The sequence below is a fragment of the Neopelma chrysocephalum genome, unplaced genomic scaffold, assembly GCF_003984885.1.
Source record: "Neopelma chrysocephalum unplaced genomic scaffold, ASM398488v2 Primary Assembly neopelma1_22, whole genome shotgun sequence".
Classification (NCBI taxonomy): domain Eukaryota; kingdom Metazoa; phylum Chordata; class Aves; order Passeriformes; family Pipridae; genus Neopelma; species Neopelma chrysocephalum.
The window spans coordinates 15,579,759-15,604,454 of NW_020897689.1; the positions used below are offsets into that span (position 1 = coordinate 15,579,759).

Sequence of the window (24,696 nt, forward strand, 5' to 3'; positions counted from 1 at the left end):
AGCCTAAGTAGGTCAACATTATTTTTTCTCCAGACGCTGACCAGCTATAACTTTTACATAAATGTTGAATAATTCTCAGGTTTTCCAGCTGTGCCAAAGAACTAGCACATATATCTAACAACTCTGAAAAAGTTCATGGCCAAGTCCTCAGAATGGTTTTGAAAAATAACTATGTAATTTTATGTCCTATTTTTTTTTCTTTTCTGTCTTCCCAGTTACAAGACCAAAAAAAACCCATATTTTGGAGCTATCCACTAGGAGATCATGCAGAATTAAAAGCCAGTTTTGCAGTAAAACATAGGTAGAAACTTGTCCCTCCCCTCTCCCCCCTCTTTTTTAAAATAAATGCATACATTCTGTGTGGGTGTAATTTTCTTTCTTTGAAGTCTATGGAAATTTACTTCCTTCCAAATGCCATTAAAAATGATTACAAAAATACATTTATAGGAAAAATAAAAACAATTTTACACTCAACACTAGGTACAAGATGACGTTCACAAGTCTATATGTATTTCTGCTAATTGTCAATAAGAATTTACTCTCAAATACAGAATTAATTTACTTAAAGTGAAGGCAATTCTTACTACAGTTTCACATCATTATAACTTTGATGAGGTGTTTTATAAAGCTAGTCTTTATTTCACAATGGTATGCCACAGGACAAACAGCATTAGGTCTGATTATGATAACAACATTACTTGGGTTCCAATCAGTTTTACTTTATCTTTGATAACATGCATGCCTGAGTTATTTAGGAAAAATAAAAAAAAAAAAAAAGAAAAGCTTTGAAACAAAAGAAGAAAGCATTTATTTTCCATCCCAGGAAATAATGGCTGCATTCTATTGAGTAATTCATTAATTGTTTTAACTTACTTTGATAATGTTTGATCATATCATTGATGTTGGGAAAAGTTATTCTTGGAGAGATGTAAAATCCTCCATTGTCTAGACTCCTGATTTTGTAGTGCTTAATAACATCACCATGCTGTGGATCATAGTCTCTTATGGAGAGAGAATAGCTGCCTGTGGATAAAGAAGAAATGATCATTAACAGATAGAAAAGTCTACAGTGCCTACACATATACAGTTGAGCTCAACAAAATCACCATTTTGTCTGTTTTCCTTTTTACTCCCTTATTTCCTCAAAAACCATTTTGCAATCAACAGGAGGAGGTTAGCCCATAGCCGGTCCTGAACCGGTCACCAAAATGCTTACAGTGACACTTTCTTTTTCAATCTTACTCAACAAACTCAGGAGTTCCATATTCCAGGCAGCTCCACATTCAAGGCCCAGTTTTGCAGAAAGTCCCCCAGCTTGGCTGGGAAAGCAAGACCGGGGCTGTCACACTACTCAGACAGAAGCTGAAAATCAGAAATCAGCATTTCAAAAAAGGAACACGCTGGTTGTTGTGGGCCAGCTAACAAAAGGATAGTTTGGAGATGGCTTGAGGCATACAGGAGGGAGAGCATATCTGTTGGTCCTAGGGAATCTAACATCAGCTGGGATTTAAGCTGCCGCAGGAGAGCATCTACCCTTAGCTACAGCACTCTTCCTTTCTTCTACTCGCACAATTCTTATTCATTTTCAAAGGATAAGAAACCACTTCACCCACTTATCTCTCCTCACACACAGATCCAGTGATAGTGGGGGTACTTTGCCTCACTCTAAGTAGAATTTAGGAGTTTTCCTTTGAAAACTTCATTTAGGAGTCTTCATCTGAGAGCACAGAAACAATGATATAGGCCCATAACAGAGCTACACCTAATCAAGAACCTGCAGTATGGGGGCCAAAAAAGCTACCCTGTGGAGTGGACAGACATATGATCTGCTGAAGGGCTTCATGCATCTTCCTCTGGAGGATGCAATGTTACAGCATTCAGTTGGAACATCCAGTCAGACGGCTGTCAGAGTCCTGAGGCTGTGGCAGAAATTCCTATGTTCTTTCCAAAGTCCCAGCTGAAGAGCCTGGAAAATTCACTAAGCTTTTCAGTGCAAAGCGCTCTCCCTACAGCACAAAACTTTACCTAAAAGCTTTTTGGACAGAATCACACTACACCGTAGAAGTGAAAACCCTCATTATGCACTAACTATAATTTAAACTTGCAGCAATGGATGCAGACCCAATAATGGAAGACTATAGAACGCAGGAATTACTATTACAGTAAAGGGTCTTTCAATAAAGGAGTTATAAACATTAAGTCGAGAAAAGATGGCACCATCCATTCCTGCTTCTTGTCAGTGTAATCACACTTTTTTTTCCCCCCATCTCAGCTTTGGGTGTTATTCTCTTCTCTATTTTCCTGGTGGTTTTCTCATCCTTCTCACTCCTACAGAACTGCAGAAAATTCACACAATAGGACACACTGTGACTTCTCCACATCCAGTGCCACTTGATGCCATTTTTTGGAAGACTGACTGTGCGTTTTTAACTCTATATCAATTCCAAAGTAACCCACCCCAAAGCCTACCTTTTAATGTTTCACTTTCTCTGATAAGGAAAGCTCCAGGACCATTTCCGGGAGCCAGGAGTAATCTTTCAGCATCTTTTCGGGTTATGTCTTTGAAGAACCATCTGAAAAGTATTTCAAAGAGTTACAACCGTTTCTCTCCCCATCCACAAAGGATACACCACCAGGGTGAAGAAGTTAGCCAGTATTTAGAGCCTAGGAGAACTTACTCTTCTGTTTCCAGGGTGTTTACTTTAGCCACATAATTACTGGGAATGAAGCCTTCTTTCCTTGTCGTGAGAGATTTTGCTCTCCACCATTCTCCCAACCTGAAAAACAGAAACAGTAGTAGTATTCACAGGAAAAAAAAAAGATAAATTGTTATTTAGGTTATAGTGTGTTGAGAGCTCTGCCCGTGCTGGAGAGAGAAGCAAAATCTTTCCTGTAAACTCAAACTCCCTGAAAAGCCATTGGCTCCACTGGATCAATGTTGGCTGCTGTTACTGAGGGCAGCTGTCAAGTCAGAGAATTACAGACCCATAAAACAGTCTGGGATGGAGGGGACCTTTAAGATCATCTGGTTGCAACTCCCTTGTCATGGGCAGGGACACCTTCCACTACAGCAGGTTGCTCAAAGTCCCATTCAACTTAGCACAACTCCACGTGCATTTGTATTATCACATATAAGGGAGCTCACCTACCATTCATAGACCTATGTTATGAGTAGGATAGCAAGACATCTAGAGGGAATCAGATGAGTCCAAAGAAAATCTACAATACAACCAGTACTGTCACACTTACTCCTCAATAACTTTCAATTTTTCTCCTTTTTTGAAGGACAAGTCCTCTTCGTGAATGCCATCATAGGGATACAAAGCTACCACAATGACTCCATGCTCCTCTGGGTCTAGAAAAGTAGAAAGACAAAGGAACGTTCACATCATTTTGCAGGCTGACATGGGCATAGCATGCAGTTGTAAGATTTCTATAAAAACGTACCTTCACTGACAAACCTCTGTCCTGGTAATAGCTGTGCTTCTGGATTTGCCTACAACAAAATATGTCTTTAATTAAGCAGTTTTAGATCTTTATGATGATCTTAAATTACATAATATTCAGTTGCTTTGGTATCATCTTACACATCTTAAATTAAGAGGAAATGCTCCAGTATTTCCCCACCATTCTTCAAAAGCAAATTACAATATAAAAGTATAGTAAGTCACCACTAGATTTTAAATTGAGCAGCTCAGACCTCATGAAGATGTGCCACAAGCTGTGGGGATGAAGTTCACAGCTTTGGGACTTCTGCTGAAGAGGCTTTAGGTTGGGCACTTTTTAACAAGACAGTTATTACCACGTAGCTGTCGTGCTAGAGAACTACAAGCATGCTCATGTCACTAGAAGTGTGCAAGAAAAAAAAAGGGTAATAAAAAAAAAATAATGGTAGTTTGTATTGTGTGTACATTGACTGAGAGCATGTTGAGTTCACTGTGTCAGCTGGTGAGAGAGGAGAGAAGAGTGCCATTCACATCTGAAGAGACCATGGTCCCTTAACAAGGGCAGTCAGGAGACATGGTTTCCTCAGCACAGTAGAGAAGGTGGGGAAAAAAGGTACCAGTCAATCTGAAAATTAGCAAACCCACTTGGTACCCAGTGGTATTCCCCACCCCAGCACCCTTCTTTTCCAATACCAGCACACATGAAAGTACCCTTATCTTGTTCCTCCCGCAGCACAGCTCTGCTCCCTTCACCACTGCACCTTCTCCTCCCATCCTTACCTACACACCTCACGCAAGGTCAAGTAGTGGCCCTCAGTGAGTAAAAGGAAAGTTAACCAGAGGTGGTAAAGAATTGCCCATGATTACTTCAGCCTCTAAGTATAATAATCAGCACCTGGATTCCACAGCTATTAAAAACCCAACACCGATGCCTTTTAAAATGGTTCTAAACTACTGCAGGTTTTCTAAATTCATCTAGCAGTCTTCTACACTCATAGTTATATCTATATCAAACATTGCCAAGGATTACTGTTTTAATGCAGAAAATATGACAAACATAAAGTAGCAAATCACCAAGTTTTAATTTTTATTTCCCTAAGTACTTATTCATTGAGGGTGAACTGCACAATTCCAAAAGCCCAATTGTGGATTAATGATCATTTGAATTTTTCCATGCATATGTTTTGGATTGAAATTTAAGTTATGCCAGTCATGCTTTGATCTTGCTACAGGAATTCTCCCCTGAGACTATCTACTTACTGGCCTTTGCTGTTTATTGGACGTTGGATCCCTCACATAAATAGTTCGTTCAGTTTTACGTACTGGTTGATTCTTCAAATCTAGCCCATCTCCATGCAGATTCTCTTTCCTTTTTGATTTTATACATCCCATATTTCCTGTTGGAATAAAAAAGGTATTAAACAAAATCATTATGCCATAAACCAAGCCCTTTCCCATGAAATCATCTGGGCTACACAGCAAAAACATGCGTCCTTCTCATACACAATAGTTCATGGGAAAAACAACTGAAAGTTAGGCACACATGCTGAAAGCTCTTTTCAGTTGCAAAGGAAAGAAATTACTTCTTGTTTCAATCCACATACAAAGTAAATAGTTATTTACCATTTCCACATTTTCAGATTTATTGTATTTTCTCTCCAATCTACCCTCCCCCGACAAAACCTTTCGTATCTTTCTGATACTTCTCTAAGCTTTGGAATAGATATAACAAAAATGCAATTACTGTAGTGGCAACTTTTATCTGTATGTTTTAAAGAAAAGACTGCTTTGGAAAACATAGGAAGAAATTCCAATCCAAATTATGAAAACTGCAGCTGGATCTAGCAATGCTTGTATCTCCCCACTTCATTTTGCAGACGCCAGTCTAGCAGGGAGCTCTGTTTGTTTCAAATCCCCACTCTCACATAAAGCTGATGACTTGTGCAGTCCCAGCTCCACAGCAGACAAACTGATATTGTGATGTTCAGTAATGAATCTCCTTGTTCACACAGGCCAGTTACAGCAGTCTGAAATAGTCGATGTGTATATCAGTGATGGCAAATCACAAGTATTTCTTTTCCAATACAATTTAGAAGGATAATCCCTCTCTCAGGATGTGCATCCATGCTAAATCAGATGAGATACAGCTGTTAGCATCTGCATGACTGGAACCTGATTCCTAATCCCATGATGTAATTACATAGTACTTCAGCAAGCATATATACAACATTATTTCTACATTCCTCCCTCAGAGGAGAGTAATTATACTTACTCTTCAAAGAATCTACTACGAATGCTTTTCAAACCTCTTCTTCCTTCCTCTCTCCCTCCTTTCAGGTCACTGCTCTAATGCTAGGTTCACAGTCACATTTTCCCTTGCAGGCACACAGTCATACTCCCCCTCGCCCTAATTAATCTTTAAAGCCAGTTCTTTGAAGAACAACATAAAACTTAAAATAAGAGCTCAGTGCAAATATGGGCTCAAGTAAACAAACAGTGACTAAAACACAGCTGGAGAAGCTAAAGCAGATTGTAACACCCTATACTACATCTCACTTTTAACTTCATCTCTCAGATAGAAAATATAGAAAAACAGGTAAAGTAGTAGTATAGGTACCCACTTGCAGATACAACTGTTTCAATGGGATGGTGCCTTACACATCCTGCAAGTAGGAACATTAACCAAATTGGTGTAGGTTCTTATTAAGACTTGTACTTTTCTAACAATACTGATGATAATCACAATCCTAAATGACTACACCAATAAACCAAGGCAACAAGCAGTCCCACATGGCAAGTCTCAACTTCCCATATCACCTTCATTCAATCTCCCATCCTTCAACTGAGGAAGCACCACATAATGACAGATGCACTGACACATCCACAGAATGTTTTCTTCTAAACATGAGAGGAAGGTACTTCCTTTCCTACCATTTCTGCAAATCATCTGTCACCTATTGCCCACAAACCCTGGATTTGGTGGATAAGGTTTCAGCAGTGATGCAGTGAACTGTGATACTGGTTTAAAACCAGTATTAGAACCCACTGCTCCCCTTCTCGTCTTCACTTGAAATAAAAATAAAAGGAATCCTACAGAAAATCAATAGGCACTGACCAGGCAGAGAATACAGTTTCCTCTTCTTGACTGTTAGCATTTCAGTGTTACCATACTTATCTAAAGACACTGGGGGGCATCTTCAGCCAGAATCTTCCCTTAGAAGCAAGTATCTTTAATGCTTAATTTTAGTCTGTGAAAACACCCATTGGGAGAGCTTTCCAAAATCTCAGCTCCATGTGTGTTGTTTTGAAATACTAAGAAGGATTTTTTATTTATTTTATTTATTTATAACTGTAAGTATATTGATGACTCTTGTTCTGTTGTTAATGGTTCATAGGAAATTTCTGTACACCCAGAGGCAGACTGGTGTTCCCTAGACATCAGGAAGCTCAGTGTTTAATTACCTGCTGTATCTGCAAGATCAGGTATTTATCCACCTAAAGGCTAACCTTTTTGCTCTTGAATAGTTCTGCTTCTACAGAACAAACAGCTAAAGTGGAGGACATAAGGTAATTTGATCTAAGTTGTCAGCCAAAAAGCCCTTTCCCTATTCCTGTAAGAAAGCTGAACATATCTTTAAAGACTGCATTGTGCTCAGTGCTGCTGTAGACCCAGAGAGAAGCATTTTTACTCAGATTTTTTTCTGCAGCCTAAAGCACACAAACTTAAGACTGCTGTGAGGCTGTGCTGATAAGCTCAAGGTTATCATTTGTTCACAAGAGTAACAACAACAGATCTGTCATGCCTATGTGCAGGTGCTTCATAATCACACAGAAGTCTACTTGATGTCATGTGAAATCACACAAATACAGAATGTGAGATAATATATGTGATGGCTTCCAACAAAGAGAAGATCCTGAACCTCATCATGAAGCACTGTTTTTAATGGCTTCTTCTCCTCATAGAGATGAAACTCCACAGTCTTCAGAGGATTTAGCTAGTTCTGCATTAGCAAATAGCCCCAACAGTTAATGCTGAAGCCCATAGCTGGTTCAATGGGGCCTATTGTACCCTTTACTATACTATAGTCCCAAGGACTGAACATTAAGTAGGAGCAAGTTGATATCAAGGGTTTACCTAAAGGTAACCTCCTAAAGCAGTCCCGTTCTAAACAAGTATAGGCAGGCAATGGAGACAAAGCTCAAACAGAGTTGAAAAACAGTTACTAAGCAGTCAAAACTGGATCAATGAGGACATGTTCTTTTGATGGTGTGAAACGACACACTTTTGAACTCTTCAAAGGCCACAAGATTTTATATTTCTGTACATGCTAGACCTTTGTAAAGCTATGCGCACTGGGTTCCAGACTGCACATCCAAAATTCTGTTAGATTAGTCCTACACCCAAAGCAAATGTAACTGTACTGGTTTCAAAAGCTTCTGTTCAGTGATTGCCCAGTTCACTGCAGTGAGAGATGTATTTGTTTCCAGCACAGTATGATACATTTTTATACTGAAATCTGATCTGGGCCTTTTCCAGGTTTTTGAGAGTGGTATCAGTGTAAAGATTCATAGGGCTACTATGAACAGCAGAAACTGATAGGAGAGTTTCAGTCAACACCCACTGTAAACATTCAAAATTCAGAATATTATATCGTTGCCAAAGTTATCTTTCCAAACATTCTACCCTAGCAAACTACCCATACAAAAAAAGAAACTTTGAAATATAAAATCTGTATGCAGTGTACATCTATCTTAGCTTATACAGTAGTCATAAGGAAAATCTGAAGGGGGGAGTACATTCATGCATAAATAAAATATTTCACTTGGTGTAAAATGTTCATTTGCATAGCGCTCTGTTGCCATATCACAAGGAGCATCAAAGAAGTGTTTTGTGCAGATATATAAAGAGACAGAGAATACAGTAAGCAAAGAGCAATACAGACAGCACAGCATCATCACAAATGAAAGTATGTTATTGTTCTTCAGAGACAAAAATAATTTAGACAACAGAGAAACTGCTGTCAGTCTCTACTCAGATGTTTCCCATTCCAACACTTTTGCAATACAGGAGACACTACTTTTCATCCCTGCTTTTCATTTATTGCCCTGTCCACACAACTAAACATGAAAGATAAACACTGAATTAAAAGAAACTCTACTTAACACAGCTGCTAATCTTTATAAACAGATGTCTAAAAAACTGACAGCTTCTCTTTGTTAAAAGAGCATACTGTATTTTATGGCTAAAAGGTAAAGACAAGTACTTAGGTCAACAGCTGCAGGGTGGCAAGAAGTATCTAAGTTGAGGCACACTTCAAAAAGCCCCAGGGGTATCCATAAGCACCATCATACAGAGCCTCTGCAGCAGGTTGTTCCACAGACACCGACTTTGATGTCTACAAGGCATTTACCTTGAATTTTCCCTCTGAATGCCCTATTTCATCTTACTACAGCAACACATGAGTCTTATTTCCAAAATGGATTGCGGGGAGCAGAAGTCAGAAGTGAAACATTTTTCCAGGGTTAAAAGCTGCTGTCTGTATCCAAAATATTATTGCTTTACCAGCCTTTTTCTACATTACCACCATGTAATGTGTCTAAAGCCACAATACTTTCTACTGCAAGTAGTCAAGGTTCATGTGACCATCCCCTGTCCATCCACCATCAGTAGCATTTGAGGTTTCATTTCCTCCCGGCAGTTACCCTTTACATCATCTACAAAGGTGATCTCATTTTTCATTTTGTTTATGGTCACAACCATTCTCTTCCTTGTGATTCTGTTACATATATAGTATATATGGTGTACATTTGAAACAATTTCCTAAAAATCCATCTGACATGTCTGGCCTTTTCTTGACTGAAATCATGCCTTCACGAAAATGATTCTCAAATCCTCACAGATCATACTTCGGCTTTTCCAATAATAAAGTAACTTTTAAAATAATTAGAACTACAACACTGAGTATACAAGCAACTCTATTTTATCAAATAAATATCTGTTAAAAAGGTGAGTAATCATGTACCTAAACATGAATTCTCTGCGTGGCTTAGGTTTTTATCAGCTATATACATATGTATTTTAACAGGTACATACATTTGTATTCAATTGAATATGAAGATTAAACTCTTCATTTAAACCACAAATTTCTTATGCACAAGAATAAGAAAAAAATAATCAAGACCCCCAGCTTACTCTGAGTCTTGAATGTTGCTCTATATTTAAAGTTCTGAACCAAAGAACAGGAAGCAATTGTTTACACCTATATATATAAAACAACTGTTATCACACATGGAGCTTTAAAGCAGTTTAGAGAGAAAAGGAGTAAATAGTTTTATTTTTAACGTATTTTTCAAAAATTGAAAATAATATATTTGCTCTCCTTTGCTTTAGATGTTTCATTCTGGCCTTTAACGCCAGTTGGTTTGCTGCTACTTCACAAGTTATAAAGTCAGAGGTAACACAGTGATGCCTTCATCAGATCTAAACAACTGAGCATATGAAACTGAGCATATGAAACTTCTCTGCATTTCCCTCAAGGTCAAAGCAGAAGTGTCTCAAAGTCAGAGTGATCAACTTAGATTAAGTTGCTTGAGAGGAAGAATCATAAGCCCACTCTGCTCAGGGACACAAAAACCTGCTTTCTCAGAAGCCCATCCAACTTTCTACATCACTTCAATCAACTGCTCAAGTTTACTATTCCAAGAAAAAAATGGGAAAAATCTTTAATTTAAGGAATTCATTTATCTTCCCAGTTACTGCTGACCTCCACTTTACATTGATCTTCTTCCACATCATCTGTGGCACCCAAGTGTTGCACGATCTTCTATACCTCTGTTACTGGACTATAAGAAGGACTATCTCTGAGCGGCCTGTGAAACCTGGTATCATTTTTGACCCATCATCACATGGCAAAGCAACTGCCAAGTTGCCAACAGAGGAGGAGTTTAACTTGAGGTGGTAGAGCTCAGAAAAGGCTGATTAGTACTGCTCTACATATATTTGTGCCAGTGAAGATTTGCTACTAGATCAGCAATAAGAGCGACAAAAATAAATTATCTGTGGTTGGGAGTAAAGTGAAAGAACCAAAACAGAGAGTAACTGAACTGAAGTAGATTCTTATTCCTATTGCATGTCTCAAAAATTATTAGTTTTGCCTCTGTTTGGTTTTATTCTTTTACCTGCAATTCACCATCTATATATAAAAATATGTGTGTATATATATATTTATTTAATAATATAATACAGTATTATCTATAGGTACACATTTAAATTTTACTGTAAGACCTGATTGTCTGGTAACTTTCATCTAACTAGACTCATGCAAATACAGAAATCCCGGGTCAGCTTTCATTTTGGGCTTGTTTCACTTCCCACATCTTGTTTTGGCACTTGAGACCTGCTAGGGGAACTTAAGCAGTTTGTTCTTCCCTTGCCTTTCTGCTAAATGGTTATCTGTGTCTCATTCAATCCTTGCCTTGTGTACTTTAATATCTTTTTAAACTTAGTTTATTTTGTATAGGTCCGGATCATATCATCTTTATGTCTCCCAGACAGAATTTAGGCCTTATATGATACACATATACATGGCATACACACACACACACACACACACACACACACACATACGGGCACAAATCACCATGTGCTCCCTGCAATCGGTATAAAAAGGAGCATGGATAACCTGAATCTACTCAGTGTTTAACTAGGACAGACTTGTCCTGTGTGGACTGCCATTGCTCCTGTGATGTGAGGAGCACTAGCCCAGGTGACAGCATTTTTAAAAAAGGAATAATAATGGGGAATTCTTTTAACTGCTTCAATCTTTTTTTGTGGAAAAGGTGAGACAAAGCTAAAATAATATTTTGACATACATATCTATATAAACAGGCAAATAAGAGAAATAACTACTGTAACCAACACTACTGTAGTGGAAAAGTCTGCAATAAGCATGATACTGTAGAATTTCCTCAAACTTAGTCTCATTTTAAGTCAAACACTGCAAAGGTGCATATGTGTCAGAGCAAGAACATATAGCTATCTAGTTTATGACCCATGATCAGAGCAAAGGACCAAAAATGACTTTCTGGGAAAGGCAGACCTGTTCTGAGCAATGCAATCACATCATACAAGCTCAGAAGCGAGTTTACCATGCTCCGCTTTTAGAGAGGTTAATGGGTGATGCTGCAGAAAAACAAAATATTATTGCTGAAAGGTTTCAGAACCTCATTCCACTTGGCTTAGAAGCTGTCTCATAATTCCTAGTCTTAAGCACATTTTGAGGACAATAACAGTATTTAGTCCTTCATCCTCTTGGGAGATTGAGAAGAAGTCACATCTTTTTCAGCCTCTTCTCTAGGCTTTAAAGACCAAACCCTCTCAGTCTTTTCCACTTCCACTGATTATCCTAGCAGCCCTTCTCTACCTCTGTTCCACTTTGAACTCATTCCTCTAAGAACAAGAGGCTGGAGCTGGCCAGGTGTTCCAAGATGACTTTCAGCAATGCCTTGAAGCAAATAGAATTATTACTTCTTCCATCTACAGAAATACATTACCAAGATGTATATATATTCCAGAAATTACTTTATTATTTTCACACTTTCATCACACTAGCCTTTTATAATCATTTGGTGATCCAATAAGACATCCAGGTTTGTCTCATTTTTCATAATGACAAACTGTCGTCACAGCAGACTTTCATATCTCCAGTGGCATTACCTTACACTCTGATATTAAATTTCTCCCCATTATTTTGCCAGACTATTTGTTCTGCACAATATTCTCAGCCACCTGTGTGTTTCTAATGCCTCTTAATATCACAAGGGGACCCTTATTTTTTCATTGCAAATGAAAGTATTTAAAAAAAAGTCTCAATGTGATGCTAATGTAACAGGCAACAGACAGTGGTCCTGCCAAGAGTTTGGGGAAGTGCAGCAGACAGGAACCACGACCCTGTTGAGCTCCTTTCACAATTTCTTCTTTAGCAATTGTGACCAAGACAAATTCTACTTTGGCCATGCTATCTCAGATTATTTTTTATGCTTTCCTACATCAGCCACAAAAAGTATTATCCTATCACCTTCATGCTCCCAAACACTTGCATTCCTACTACAGTTATAAATCCATCACATTTCTAATTCCTCTGCAACACTCAGTTTTAAACCCTGCACCAGTATTTCTTCTCCTCCTCTTCAGAACCCTGATTCACAACATTAATGCACAAATATCTCGGTCCAATTAAACCAATCCGGGTTAGCAGACACCTTTCTTGAATCAATTACCAAGCTGACTACTGTTCTCATTGAAATTCTCATCACCACGTCCTCCACCCTTCGATGACCTGTTTTCCTTTCCCACATTTGCCTTCATACTGAAATCAGGGGTTAGGACTCTGCAACATTCATAATTCAAGTCCACTTCCTAATTTAAAAACTTCTAAAATAAGAATTCAAGTTACAACAGGGCAAAAAGGTGTGCTGCCATATGATAGTGGAAGTGAACTGTGCATTAGAATCATAGAATGGTTTGGGTTGGAAAGGACCTTAAAGATCATCTAGTTCCAAGCCCCCTGCTGTGAGCAAGGATACCTTCCATAAGACCAGGTTACTTGGAGGCCTGTCCAACCTGGACTAGAACACTTCCAGGTATGGGGCATCCACAGCTTCTCTGGGCAACCTGGTCCAGTGCCTCACTGCCCTCAGAGTAAAGAATTTCCTCCTAATATCTAATCTAAACCCACTCTCTTTCAGTTTGAATCCACTCCCCCTTGTCCTGTCACTATATGCTCTTGTAAAAAGTCCCTCTTCTGCTCTCTTGTAGGCTCCCTTTAGGTACTGGAAGGCTGCTCCAAGGTCTCCCCGGAGCCTTCTCTTCTCTAGGCTGAATAACTCCACCTCAGCCTGCCTTCACAGGAGAGGTCATTCAGCAGAAATCCCCCAACAGCTGACATAAGAACAGTTGACAAAAGAACATAAGGAAACTTTAGGTCAGATAAGATATCAGGATTTGCTGTACTCACGCTGTATTGATGTGCTTCTGGGATAGGCAGAGCCATTCTCAGCAGCACAATTGGATCATAATGAAAATCTTTTCTCCTATACTGTACATTTTTTTTATTTTGTTTTCACTTCCTAGACCAGGTTCTTTAGTGATGCAATAACCAACATTAATTGGCATATTACTAAACGGCAAATAACTGACTTAAGTTATCACATCTCAAACTTTGAAGTGTGAAGTGATCCAATACAGCTATATAGAAATGAGGTGTGGTCGGGGAGGTTTACAGATTATGCACTTCTCTGCACAGCCTTTGTAACAGGAGTGCTTTGGTAAAACTTACTGTATCAGTCAAAGTAAACATTTTTCTGTATTCAAGTGACACTAATCCACTTTCCAACCTTTGCCTGTCTTGCCTTCAAGTGTCCAGGGAGAGAATAAGTTTATTCAGTGCTCAGCTAAATGATACAAAATATTTCTTGGAACTCATAAATGATAGCATAACACATACAATAAATATCAACATAGTTGATGACATGAAAGGTAGCTCTAACAGGGATGGGGAGTTTGACCAAGAAAGCAGCATCCTCTACTTTTCTGTAAATCCATTACAGTTTTGTCTAGATTAGTTAAAAGCTTGGTTTCATGCAAGAATAATGGCAGTGGTTAAAAAAAAAAAAAGGAAATAAAAATCAGAAAGAAACACTGAGAATAACTAATGTCATTATGGAGGTATAATAATGTGAAAATGCTTTCAGAAGGATGAAAACAAAATTCTGAAACAAAACATTACACTGAAATGAAACCAAATTTGTACAAACTACTGATTCTTGTTTATTCGATTTAAGAAAAAAAATACCAAAACACAAGAAAGTTAGTTCACACAAGATTGTAATTTTGTTAACATTGTATAATAGACTTTATATATTATAAAAATGTTTCAGATTCATGTAGTTAGTATTTTTGGCATTAGTTTTAAAACAAGTCTAACATTAAACTAACATCTGTTTTCTGACCTTACAATACTCTCTTCATTTTATTACAATCATTTGCCTCAACTGCATCCTCCAGAATTTTGAATCAATATCAACAATGAATTAATTCACTTTGCCAGCCCTCAGGCAACCACATCTTCCATTTCCTCAGCTTTTTTCCACTGCACTATATCTTTTGAAGATAGAGGAAAAGGTCAAATAACATCTTAGTTTGACCTAACAGAATAAATACCTCTATCAAATTCTTGGAAAGGATCATATGACATGGAATAGAAAAGCTGTACCACTATGTTAACCAACTTAAAGCGAAGGTTCCCAAAATACTTTAAAGACTTAAAAGTGTCATGCAAACTATAAGTAAAAATGTCATTTTCTTGACTTGTAAAAACGCTCAGTAATGACAAACAGCAGCTCCATATAACCAAATATGCATTTCCAAAAGAGAATTTGGCCAAACCACTACACTGAAGAGGACCAACATTTTTCCTAACTATTAGGAAGTGTGTCACTCCAGCTAGCAAGCCCCAAGGACTATGTCTACATTCCAAGCTGAGTGTATCTATGACTCACATAAATTTTTTTTCAGATTTAAAATGATCATTTTGGCCAATAATGGCAGTGTGCTAAAGTTTCAGCAGTCTAGTATTTGCCCTGAGCTTTACGTATGTCCATCTCTACCACTAGGATGAGGATCCATCTCTCCTCCCTTTTTAACAACTAGAGCAGTAACTGTGGCATAGGAAAACGAGAAACTACCCTTAAATCAACAGGGTGTTGGAGTGAGGTCCAGGAGTAGCCCAAAGGTCTTCATTCTCATAACAAATGATGTGACAGAAGGATAGGACAAGTTTCACACTGTTTCTTTGGAGAATGCAGATCTCGGAACTATCTTTCTTCACTCCCAGTGGTACTTACCTAGTTCTCCGCCCTCCCCTTTTTCACACACAAACACTTTGCCTCCCAAAAACACGTGTAGTTGAGAGGAGTGCAGCAAGGGCTTCTACATCAGTCCAAAAGGCCTGGTTCATTACCCATGGTGGTTTTACTGAGGTGTTGATTTCAGTACACTCTTCAATGTACTTGAAACCAAAGGCACAGCCTCACAAACGAATTACCCTAAGGAACAAGTGGTCCTGCATGAGCTACTGTGCAGTACCCCATGTCTGCATTTACCACATGACACAGGAAAGAGAAACGAGAGCTTCTCCTTGTTTACACTGAGACTCAGAAGACAACAAGGGACGAAGCAAGCAACTTGCTAACATATAGTGAGTTTGGGGAATCATCATCAGGCTGTTCTCCAACTATCTCTTCAGCTGAAATTTGTTACTCTGTCTGCCCTCTCCAGAAGGTGCAAAGGAAGGTATATTTGCAGGTAGCAGTTGATACTTGAAACCTTTGTCTCATTCAAGCAAGGGAGCATAATGCTCAACATCCACATGCCTGGACAAATGTATTGACAGGACATTTGTTGAGTGAATATTAATAGCTACTATGACTAAAGGGAGAGGATGGTTATTTATGAATGCGGCCTTCAACTAGTTAAAGATGCTGCTGGTAATCAAGAGTATTTTGCAGATGTGTTCTCTTGCTTTGAGGTGTGCCTGTAATTCAAACCCATTGCTATACTGTAAATAGAATGCAAAGATCATGAAGACCTTGAGATTATCACAACACAGAATCATAGAACTGTTAAGGTTGGAAAAGATCTCTGAGATCATTGAGTCCAAACCATGTCCCCAAGTGCCACATTTAGAGGTATTTTGAATACCTCCAGGGATGGAGAGTCTAACACTGCCCTAGGCAGTCTGTTCTAACACCTGACCACTTTTTCGGTTAGGAAATTTTTCCTAATATCCAATCTAAGTCTCCCCTGGCACAACTTGAGCCAATTTCCTCTTGTTGTTTGGAAGAAGAGACCCACCCCTACTTCATACAACTTCCTTTTCAGTAGTTACAGAGAGTGATAAGGTCTCCCCTGAGCCTCCTTTCTCCAGAGTAAACAACCCCAGCTCCCTATGCCACTCTTCATCAGATTTATGCTCCAATCCCTTCACCAGCTTCGTTGCCCTTCTCTGGACACACTCCAGCACCTCAATGTCTATTCTGTAGTGAGGGGCCCAGAACTTAACACAGGACTTGAGGTGCAGCCTCACTGGTGTCATGTACAGGGGGATGATCACTTCTCTGGTCCTGCTGGCTACACTATTTCGGATACAAATCAGGATGCCATTGGCCTTCTTAATCACGTGAGGACACTGCTGGCTCATGGTCAGCAGCTGTCGCCCAGCACCCCCAGGTCCTTTTCTGCCAGACAGTGCTCCAGCCACATTGCCCCCAGCCTGTACCGCTGCATGGGGTTGTTGTGACTCAAGGGTAGTACCTGGCATTTGGCCTTGTTGAATCTCATACAATTGGCCTCAACCCACCAATCCAGCCTGTCCAAATCCCTCAACTAGGCAATGAAAACATGATGGATGGCAGCAAATTCACAGCCAGCAAGCCCTGATGAAGGTTTTGAGGGTGGCTTCATAGAAAATATAACACTTCTCCTTTGGGTTCATCTTCTGTTTTCAGTGTGTTTAATCAGAGAAATGGGGAGCAGAACATTAATGTATTTTAGGTTTTGTTTTTTCAAATTCCAGTAACTAGGTAACCAGGGAATAAATCAATTATTATAAACCTACCTGGTTTTATGCATTCTACAATTTGCTTTCAACATGGAATAAGACAGTTATGACTAAATCAGTGCAGAATGACTTCTGTGTCAATGGATCCTAACTACGGATCCTAATAGACTAGTCCTTTTGTAACTCATATTACTTTGCACTGTGCTGCATTTACCATCCCATTCCATTGGTCAGAGAGCTTCTTCAGCTGCTGTCACCTCCATTTCTGAGTGCTGATATCTACTCATGACCAAACTTGCAACTAAAACATAGCATTTTTGTTATAATAGCATCATCTAATGTCTTGAGCACGTCTAAAGCACTGTCATTCACAAAAGAAAAAAGTATTTTTTTTTCACTATTTCAAACACCAATATACACTTATTTCTCCAGCAGACTGTATTGTATTTCATTAGCCGTACAGCTCTAGATATACACAGAAGAACCCTCCTGAAACACAGGACATTCTACTGGGGTACATAACACGGACTCAAGAATGAATTCTATGCTCAGATGAAAATTTGGGGTTAAATCCTTCATGCTGACATGAGCTAACACTCAGAGCTCACTTCCTCCTGGAAGTTTGCAAACCTAGGACAAGTTTTCTTAAGTCACAAGAGGAAGTTGCCACAGTTCTTGAAAAAAAAAATAAATCAGACAGTGTCAAATCTGGTGCCAGTAAATTACACTAGTAGAAATGAAATTCTGTGTTGTTTAATCTTTACAGGGATACTAGAACAACATTCAGTACTAACTGTGTAAGTATCCTTTGGAGGAACTACCTTGTCTTGTTCTCACTGATCTTAAGTAGCAGAACCTCCCTTAACTTCAAGGGTGCAAGAACTACCTCCAGGTTCTGGCTCTTCACAAAAGTCTATTTCTAACTCGTTTATTTTACTTAATTTTAAATTCTGTGTTAATTATATTCCTTCAAGGGCATCAACCTAAACTAGGAACGTACCAGTTGATTTCTGGCCCAGCTTAGTAAACTGTTTCAAGCAACTGTTGCAATTTGGTATACATGCAGAGGCAGCAAAGGATATCATCTGAACCAACAGTTTGCTGCAAACATGATAAATAGAACTAAATGAGCTATATGATAAGCAATTTTTGAATGTTTTTAGATGAAGTCCTTGACATTGGGGGTTTTTTTTATACAGATACAGGTACACTTCACTTAAGTCTACCAAATATATCCGAAGGGACAGCAAAATTTCATCAATTCAGGTCTGAAAGTCACAATCATATTCTAACTAAAGTTTTGTAAACTACATGTTCGAGCTGGGGTGACAGTAAGAATATAAAAAGAAATATGTCATTGAAAGAAATATGTCACTGAATGAACATTAATCAGAATTCACACCCAAGTTTCTAAGCACATTTTTCACATTTGTTGCACATTTGAGCATGAATAAGAAGTTTCTCCAAAGTTTAACAAAATTTAAAATATTTTACATTCTTTCCGTTTTCACAGAGGAATGAGAGTGAGAATCTGGGAACTCTCTTTGAGGAAGGGTTGTGAGTAGCTGGTCTGCTAGTTCAGTTGACTGTTCCAGCTTCAAACATTATAAGGAAGAGCTGGAGACCCTCGATTTTAAACACATATATGTTTTTGCATATGATCTCCTTCAAGGGTAAGAATGAACATAGTTCACCAAATTACCAGGACAATAGCTGTGCAAGTATGTTACTTGATTAAAGTTCTTTTACATTTGGGAGAAGTTATTCTATACTAAATAGAAGATCTCAATAGAGGACTGACTTGAAGACGCATGTTGCATATTCTCAATATGTTAATTTACTGCATTTTCAAAAACGGACTAATACCTTGACCTCTCCTACTATTTTGACTTTGCCCGGACATTTCTTGTTTTCACTCTCTAAAAACAACAAACCTTTCTGTATTCACGATACGTCATTACTGGATTGCACAGCATTTAGTATTTTCTGTTGCTTCTAGTCCTGCTGAATGGCCAAGGGCCTCGCACTTGATAGCAGATGAAGACCTAGCAATTACAACCATAGCCAGTTCCACTGAACCAGGCTCTGATCCTGTAAGTGGCAGCAGGGCCACGGGATGTGTGCACGAGCCCTATAAACTTCTAGAGACTCACATCAGGACTGTCTGCATAGAGGGCAGGACATGGACCTTTAAGAATAGGCCAGCACGCATGATAATTTTGGTAGATTTAGACTCATGGTAAACCGGAGGTCCATGAATATAATTTTCACATTCATACTGCAGACTGGAAGAATTTCACAGCACTATTATTACAACCATACTGGTTGCTCATTAAAGTTTATAACCTTTGTAACTTCACGTATCAAGTATACAGCTCATAGGCAGGACACGTGGTTATACTGTACTTTAAAAAACTATCTTAGATTGTGCACAAGCCCAAATGTTTATTTGTGACTTCAGCACTCACAGCCCACACAGCTAACTTTCAAAGCAAGAACTAAGAACAAATCAGTGTTCACAATGGTTATCCAATTTTGTTTCAGGAGGACAGTAATGAGTCCACAACTTACACTTGAATTCCACAGTATTAAGCATTGTGCAAAGAAAATGCTTGAAAAAAACAATAAGACTCCTTCATTGTTTGGACACGCACAGGAAGTTCTTAGGAAAACACAAAACATATAATAAAAGGTGCAGGAGAGGAGGCCAAAATCCCCAAGAAATCAGAATTGGGCTTAATGCTGAGAAATAAATGAAGCATGAAGACTGCAGAAGCAGAGAGATAAAATGAGAAAAAACAATCAAATGCAAAGGATGATAACTAATAGGGAGAGAATATACCCTAGGAAAGCATATATTCTCAGTCAGTATGACAAGATATAGGACCTGTAATAAACAATACAGTCACATCACTGAAACTGTATTCTGTGTTCAAGGGAGAAATTTCTTTCCTGTGTCATACCATACCAACCATTTTGATATTTTTGTTTATTGCAGGGGTAAAGTAAAGGACCTTTCACCCATCTAAACCTAGTCAAATGCATTACAGAAGAGAATACTGTTCTGATCTCTGATTTTAATCAACTACTCAAATGCTGAGCTTTCCATTTTTTTTACACTCGTATCCAATGCCCTCAACCTTGCTTAAATGCTCCACCAAGAGCAGAAGTATCTCACCTGAAGCGTATTCCTCCCACTTGTTCACTCCACCAGCCAAACCTCTTTTCTGCTGGTGCAACTTGCACTGCCTTCTCAAACTAAGTTTCTTTTTCTTTTCTTTCACTTTCTGTAGGTTCAGTGTACAGCACACCAACACCAAGGAGCACAGCAAGATCCTGGAGCAAGAGCTGTTGTCTTAGCACCACACCCCCACAACACCAAGCCTTGGTTTCTTCTTTGGGCCAGCACACATGCTGGTAAATCCACGCTCTGCTTCACTGAACCAGACGCGTTTACACAGAGAGTGAACGCTGGCTCAGAAATCTTTCCATGTGCCACTACACAGCACAGAAAAACCTGCATGCGACAGAAATGAAACTTGACCAGAGAAGGTCAAACAACATCACAGAAGGGCAGACAAAGGGGCAACAGACAATCCTCACCAACCATTTTCATAGTAGAAACTAACCTATTTCAAGTCAGTTTGAGGTCACCGTTTTAAATCAGATGTGGCAAACAGCAGTAGTCTCTAAGGATAGATTGCACCTACATATAAACTGTACTCTAGATAGAAGAGTCTTGTTGACCATCTACAGAAGTACAAAGCTGCCCTTTACGGAGGCACAGCCTTCTTAAAACACTTTGAAGACCACGTCAGTACTGCCAGGTTGGTACTCCACCAGACTTCTTCATGAAGCTGAGGTTATATATTTCTGGGCACATATTCCCTAATAAGGTAGCATGAATAGATCACAAATGATAATTGGATTATGAGAGGATCTGAGGCTTACTCTACTGGAAGGGGAAATGAAAATTTCCTACAGACATCTAAACCAAGAGATGAAACAAACAGTTTATACCACTGACAGTCCTGAAGACAAAGCTGGAGAGAAAGAAACAGTAAAATTATGATGGGAGAAACAATAAAGGAAACAGCTGCAGGGAGTACTGCTACAGCGGGGTAAAGACTGAAACATGGGTTTTTTCCGGGAAACTGGGGAGAAAAAGCCCCAAACAGCACATTATTACTGATGAAGGCATTTGAAGCAGTATGGGTCTAGGACCTTTTCAGAAACACTGGCAAGCATTGTGGCAGAGGGATGGGAACCTCTTCCAAGGAAATTTAGCAGGGGCTTTTCAGAAGAGGTAAGTTCTACTGGTCAGGCTTAGTGGAAACACTGCTATCTACTGCATGCCTAGCAGAAACTATCAATCAGGCCATCTACATCCCAAGAGAAATGGGCTTAGTGTTCACCTCAGCATGGCTTGGTGCTCCTCCACTGGTGTCAGGACAGTTGCTGCAATTTCTCTTGAAGCCAATCCAAATACAGCTGGACAGAAAAAGGAAGACCAAGTGCCACACCAGCAATATGGCAGAAGAATTGCTTAAAAGGCAAGTTTTCCTACATCCCTCATGGGCTATTATGCTTCTCTCTAGCCTTTGCACAGTTTAGCAGATCTTTTGCAATGGTAGGTCTGAAGTTACAAAAATGTACTTTGAATCCCATTTGCACATTCTGCTATGCCACAACAGCACATTCAAATGACTCTCGCAATGTATTTTGAACAAGTTGCACACAGAACATCCAATATAGGATTTCCTCTTTCTCCTGCCCATCCCCTTCCTCTGTGTTTACCAAAAACTTTCACTTCCTCAGTGACACTGACACCAGCTCTGGCAACCACTTAAGTGGTTCTCCAGCTCTTGTCCACCCACACCTGAATCACAGATACCCCAGGGCATTTAGCACTTACTGAAGGGTTTTAAAAATCCCATCAAAACACCTGGTAAGGCTGGGGCTGCCCTGGAGAAATCCATTTTGTCTCCACTACATCTAATGAATGTAAGTCTCACAATGCTGGCAATGGATACTCAAGCAAGCAATTTGAATACATTCAATAGATGTGGTACTATCCAGATCTTTCCCTACTTAGTTGATACTACTAGAAAATATTTTCTTTGTCTGAATAGAGTAAAAACTAGTCATAGATCAGACCTACTGATTTATAAATTTGTTATCATTACACAGGAATTCACTCAGACATATTTTTTAACTTTTGATATTAATTTTGTTCTAAGCCCCTAGTACAGTCATATGTGGAAAGAACAAACCTCTTAGCAGACAAATATACTTCTGCACTAACACCTGAGATAAAACCTGAGTAATTAATTAAAAAAAAATTATTGAACAGGTTTGTATACACCTATATACAAACTAATGAAGGAAACATGAAAGGCAAAGCAATATATTGTAGATGCCACATCAGAAAGCTGACTTAACAGATTGTTTTTGTTGATGAACTTCCTGAAACAGCTTTCTGTTAAACCAACAAAGGAACAGTTAAAAACACATCTTAGAGGGAATCCATTCCCTCCAAACTTTTATCATTTCCATACTTAAAGCATCCCGCTAAAACAGAGAAAACTGTAAAAAGTGCCATTCCAGAAGAATAGCTGCATCCCATACTTCAGCCCCTGTGGTGAGCTATCACATTTTCCAGTCTAAGATTGCACTATTTCCTATCACAGCTGACCTTTGCAAATTAAAGTAGCAATTTCTACAACATATCAGCCACAGGAAGAAGTAGCCTCATGCCTCATGCAGCAGAGACCATAGAGGAAGAAGGACACTTTGTTCAGACTGTTTATCATTTCAGTCCTTTGAACTGAAGAAGTAAGATAGTACACTGCGCAAACACAGGAACCAATTGTAGATACTTAAGATGCCAGCAGTTTGAAAAAGATAGGCAATGCTGACCTAAGGGAGAGCAATTGCTGGCCTGAATGGTACTAATCTACCCTTTTTTCCCTTCAGAGAAATGAGATCTAACCATTACCCCCTCCAACCTTCCCTGGTCTCGTCCTTCTCTCCCAGCAAAGTGTTACTGTGAAAATACCCTCTCTCTTCTGATGTTTGGCTGACAAAAATAACTGATCTATTTACTTCTATGAGTATTTCTTTAGGGCATACAACAAATACATGTATCTCATAAATATTTGGAGGAAATGCGTCCAGGACAAGAATAATCCTGTCTTAGCGTTTTGTTCCATGAACCCACATTTTTCAGGAAAGATGCTGAACACAAATGTGAGTGATTCAGTCTCGGAAATTACAGCATTTAATGACAATGTCAACAGGAAATGTATTTGAATCAGGCAAAAATAAATATGAAACCTTTCCATCCTTCCCTGGAGGACAATGAAGCTTAAACTAGGAACAGTCACACTAAGGACAGTTACATTGCTTTTGTCTTTTATCAGCAGATGCTAATTTCTTTGAGAATGTACCATTACTGTTTACAGGGCAGCAGTCTCCTTCTCCCTGTATGCGTCACTAGAGACTGTTTTCATATGAATGTAATTTTACATTTTTTATCTACATAGTTTCCTGTGGTATGGCTTAGCAAGTCTCTAAGCCTTTCTCTCTATACCATCTGTAGCACTCCTGCACTCTCATGAAAGAGGGGACAAATAAATGGGAAAAATAGGAGGTAGGAATATGATCAGTAGGAGAAAAATCCTAATTCTCAGCTGGGCAACTGCTGCTTCTACAGAATAAAGCTGTTCTTCTTAGTGATGGAAATCCTAGAGGGGTAAAATTATAATAAATACTACTTAATAGAGTCACATGGTTTGGTGTAATTATTTACACACTCAGCTCCATAGCTTCAAAAGGAAGTATCACGCCCCGCATACAAAGCTCACACAACCCTCAGGATCCCCATCCCCTTGCATTAGCACATGACAGCTCACACCTTCAGGGATCACTATTGCTGCAGAGGTACACCTCTGTGTACAGCCATGCTACTACAGCAGAGTGCTAGAAATCCTAGTTTACACCTAATGCCCACCCCATGCCTTTATTTATTTATTTATTTATTCATTCATTCGTGCCCTATCTACTTGTCTTCTGCATTCATTTAGTTTTGCAAAGGGCTTCCTAAACCCCAACAGTGAAGAAATAAAGTCGCTCAGTCCCTCAGAATATGCACATATGGAAAGGAGGAGAGATCTCATCCCCTCCCCAGATCACCTAGCCTTTTGACAAAAATAAAAATTGGTTCATGGTCAACGTGTGTTCATCCCAAAACCTCAAAATTTCCATTAAGATTCCAAGTAACGTATAGGCACACAAACATCTCCTTTATGTGACAGAAATAGAATCACATCTGAGATTAAAGAAAGCAATTCTTAAACTTTCCCAAATAACTACGTGGAGGTCAAATGTTGCTCCCTGATGTGCACCACAAGAAGGGCCAGATGTAGCATCTCTAGTCTTTTGAGACACCCCACTGAAGGGTACTAAGCTGATCTTAATCAAAGTCCAAGCCCAGGAGGACTTTGGACTTTTTTTCATTGCCTGTTTTAAGAATTGCTTCCCGCAACACTCGCTGTTCTATGATGCCATTAAGCTTACAGGAGTCAATAAGGCCATAGAAGATAGGCTACTTCAAGCACACAGATAAATTG

The 24,696-nt window shown here is 39.1% G+C and overlaps 1 protein-coding gene across 8 annotated transcripts in view; it reads right to left on the reverse strand.

The window, feature by feature from the left end:
- Positions 1-24,696, reverse strand: part of LYN (LYN proto-oncogene, Src family tyrosine kinase) — a 52,513-nt gene that overhangs the window by 25,766 nt on the left and 2,051 nt on the right. For 3 of the 8 annotated variants that reach the window (XM_027671911.1, XM_027671987.1, XM_027672050.1), the window contains exons 2-7: positions 4,707-4,843; positions 3,448-3,496; positions 3,250-3,355; positions 2,679-2,777; positions 2,470-2,573; positions 874-1,023 (exon numbers count right to left, since the gene is read on the reverse strand). In XM_027671911.1, the coding sequence (XP_027527712.1) occupies positions 874-1,023; positions 2,470-2,573; positions 2,679-2,777; positions 3,250-3,355; positions 3,448-3,496; positions 4,707-4,838 (640 nt within the window). In that variant the 5' untranslated portion in view covers positions 4,839-4,843. The remainder of the gene's footprint in view (positions 1-873; positions 1,024-2,469; positions 2,574-2,678; positions 2,778-3,249; positions 3,356-3,447; positions 3,497-4,706; positions 4,844-24,696) is intronic. The other 5 variants (XM_027672302.1, XM_027672484.1, XM_027672394.1 and 2 more) reach the window with 2 other exon arrangements.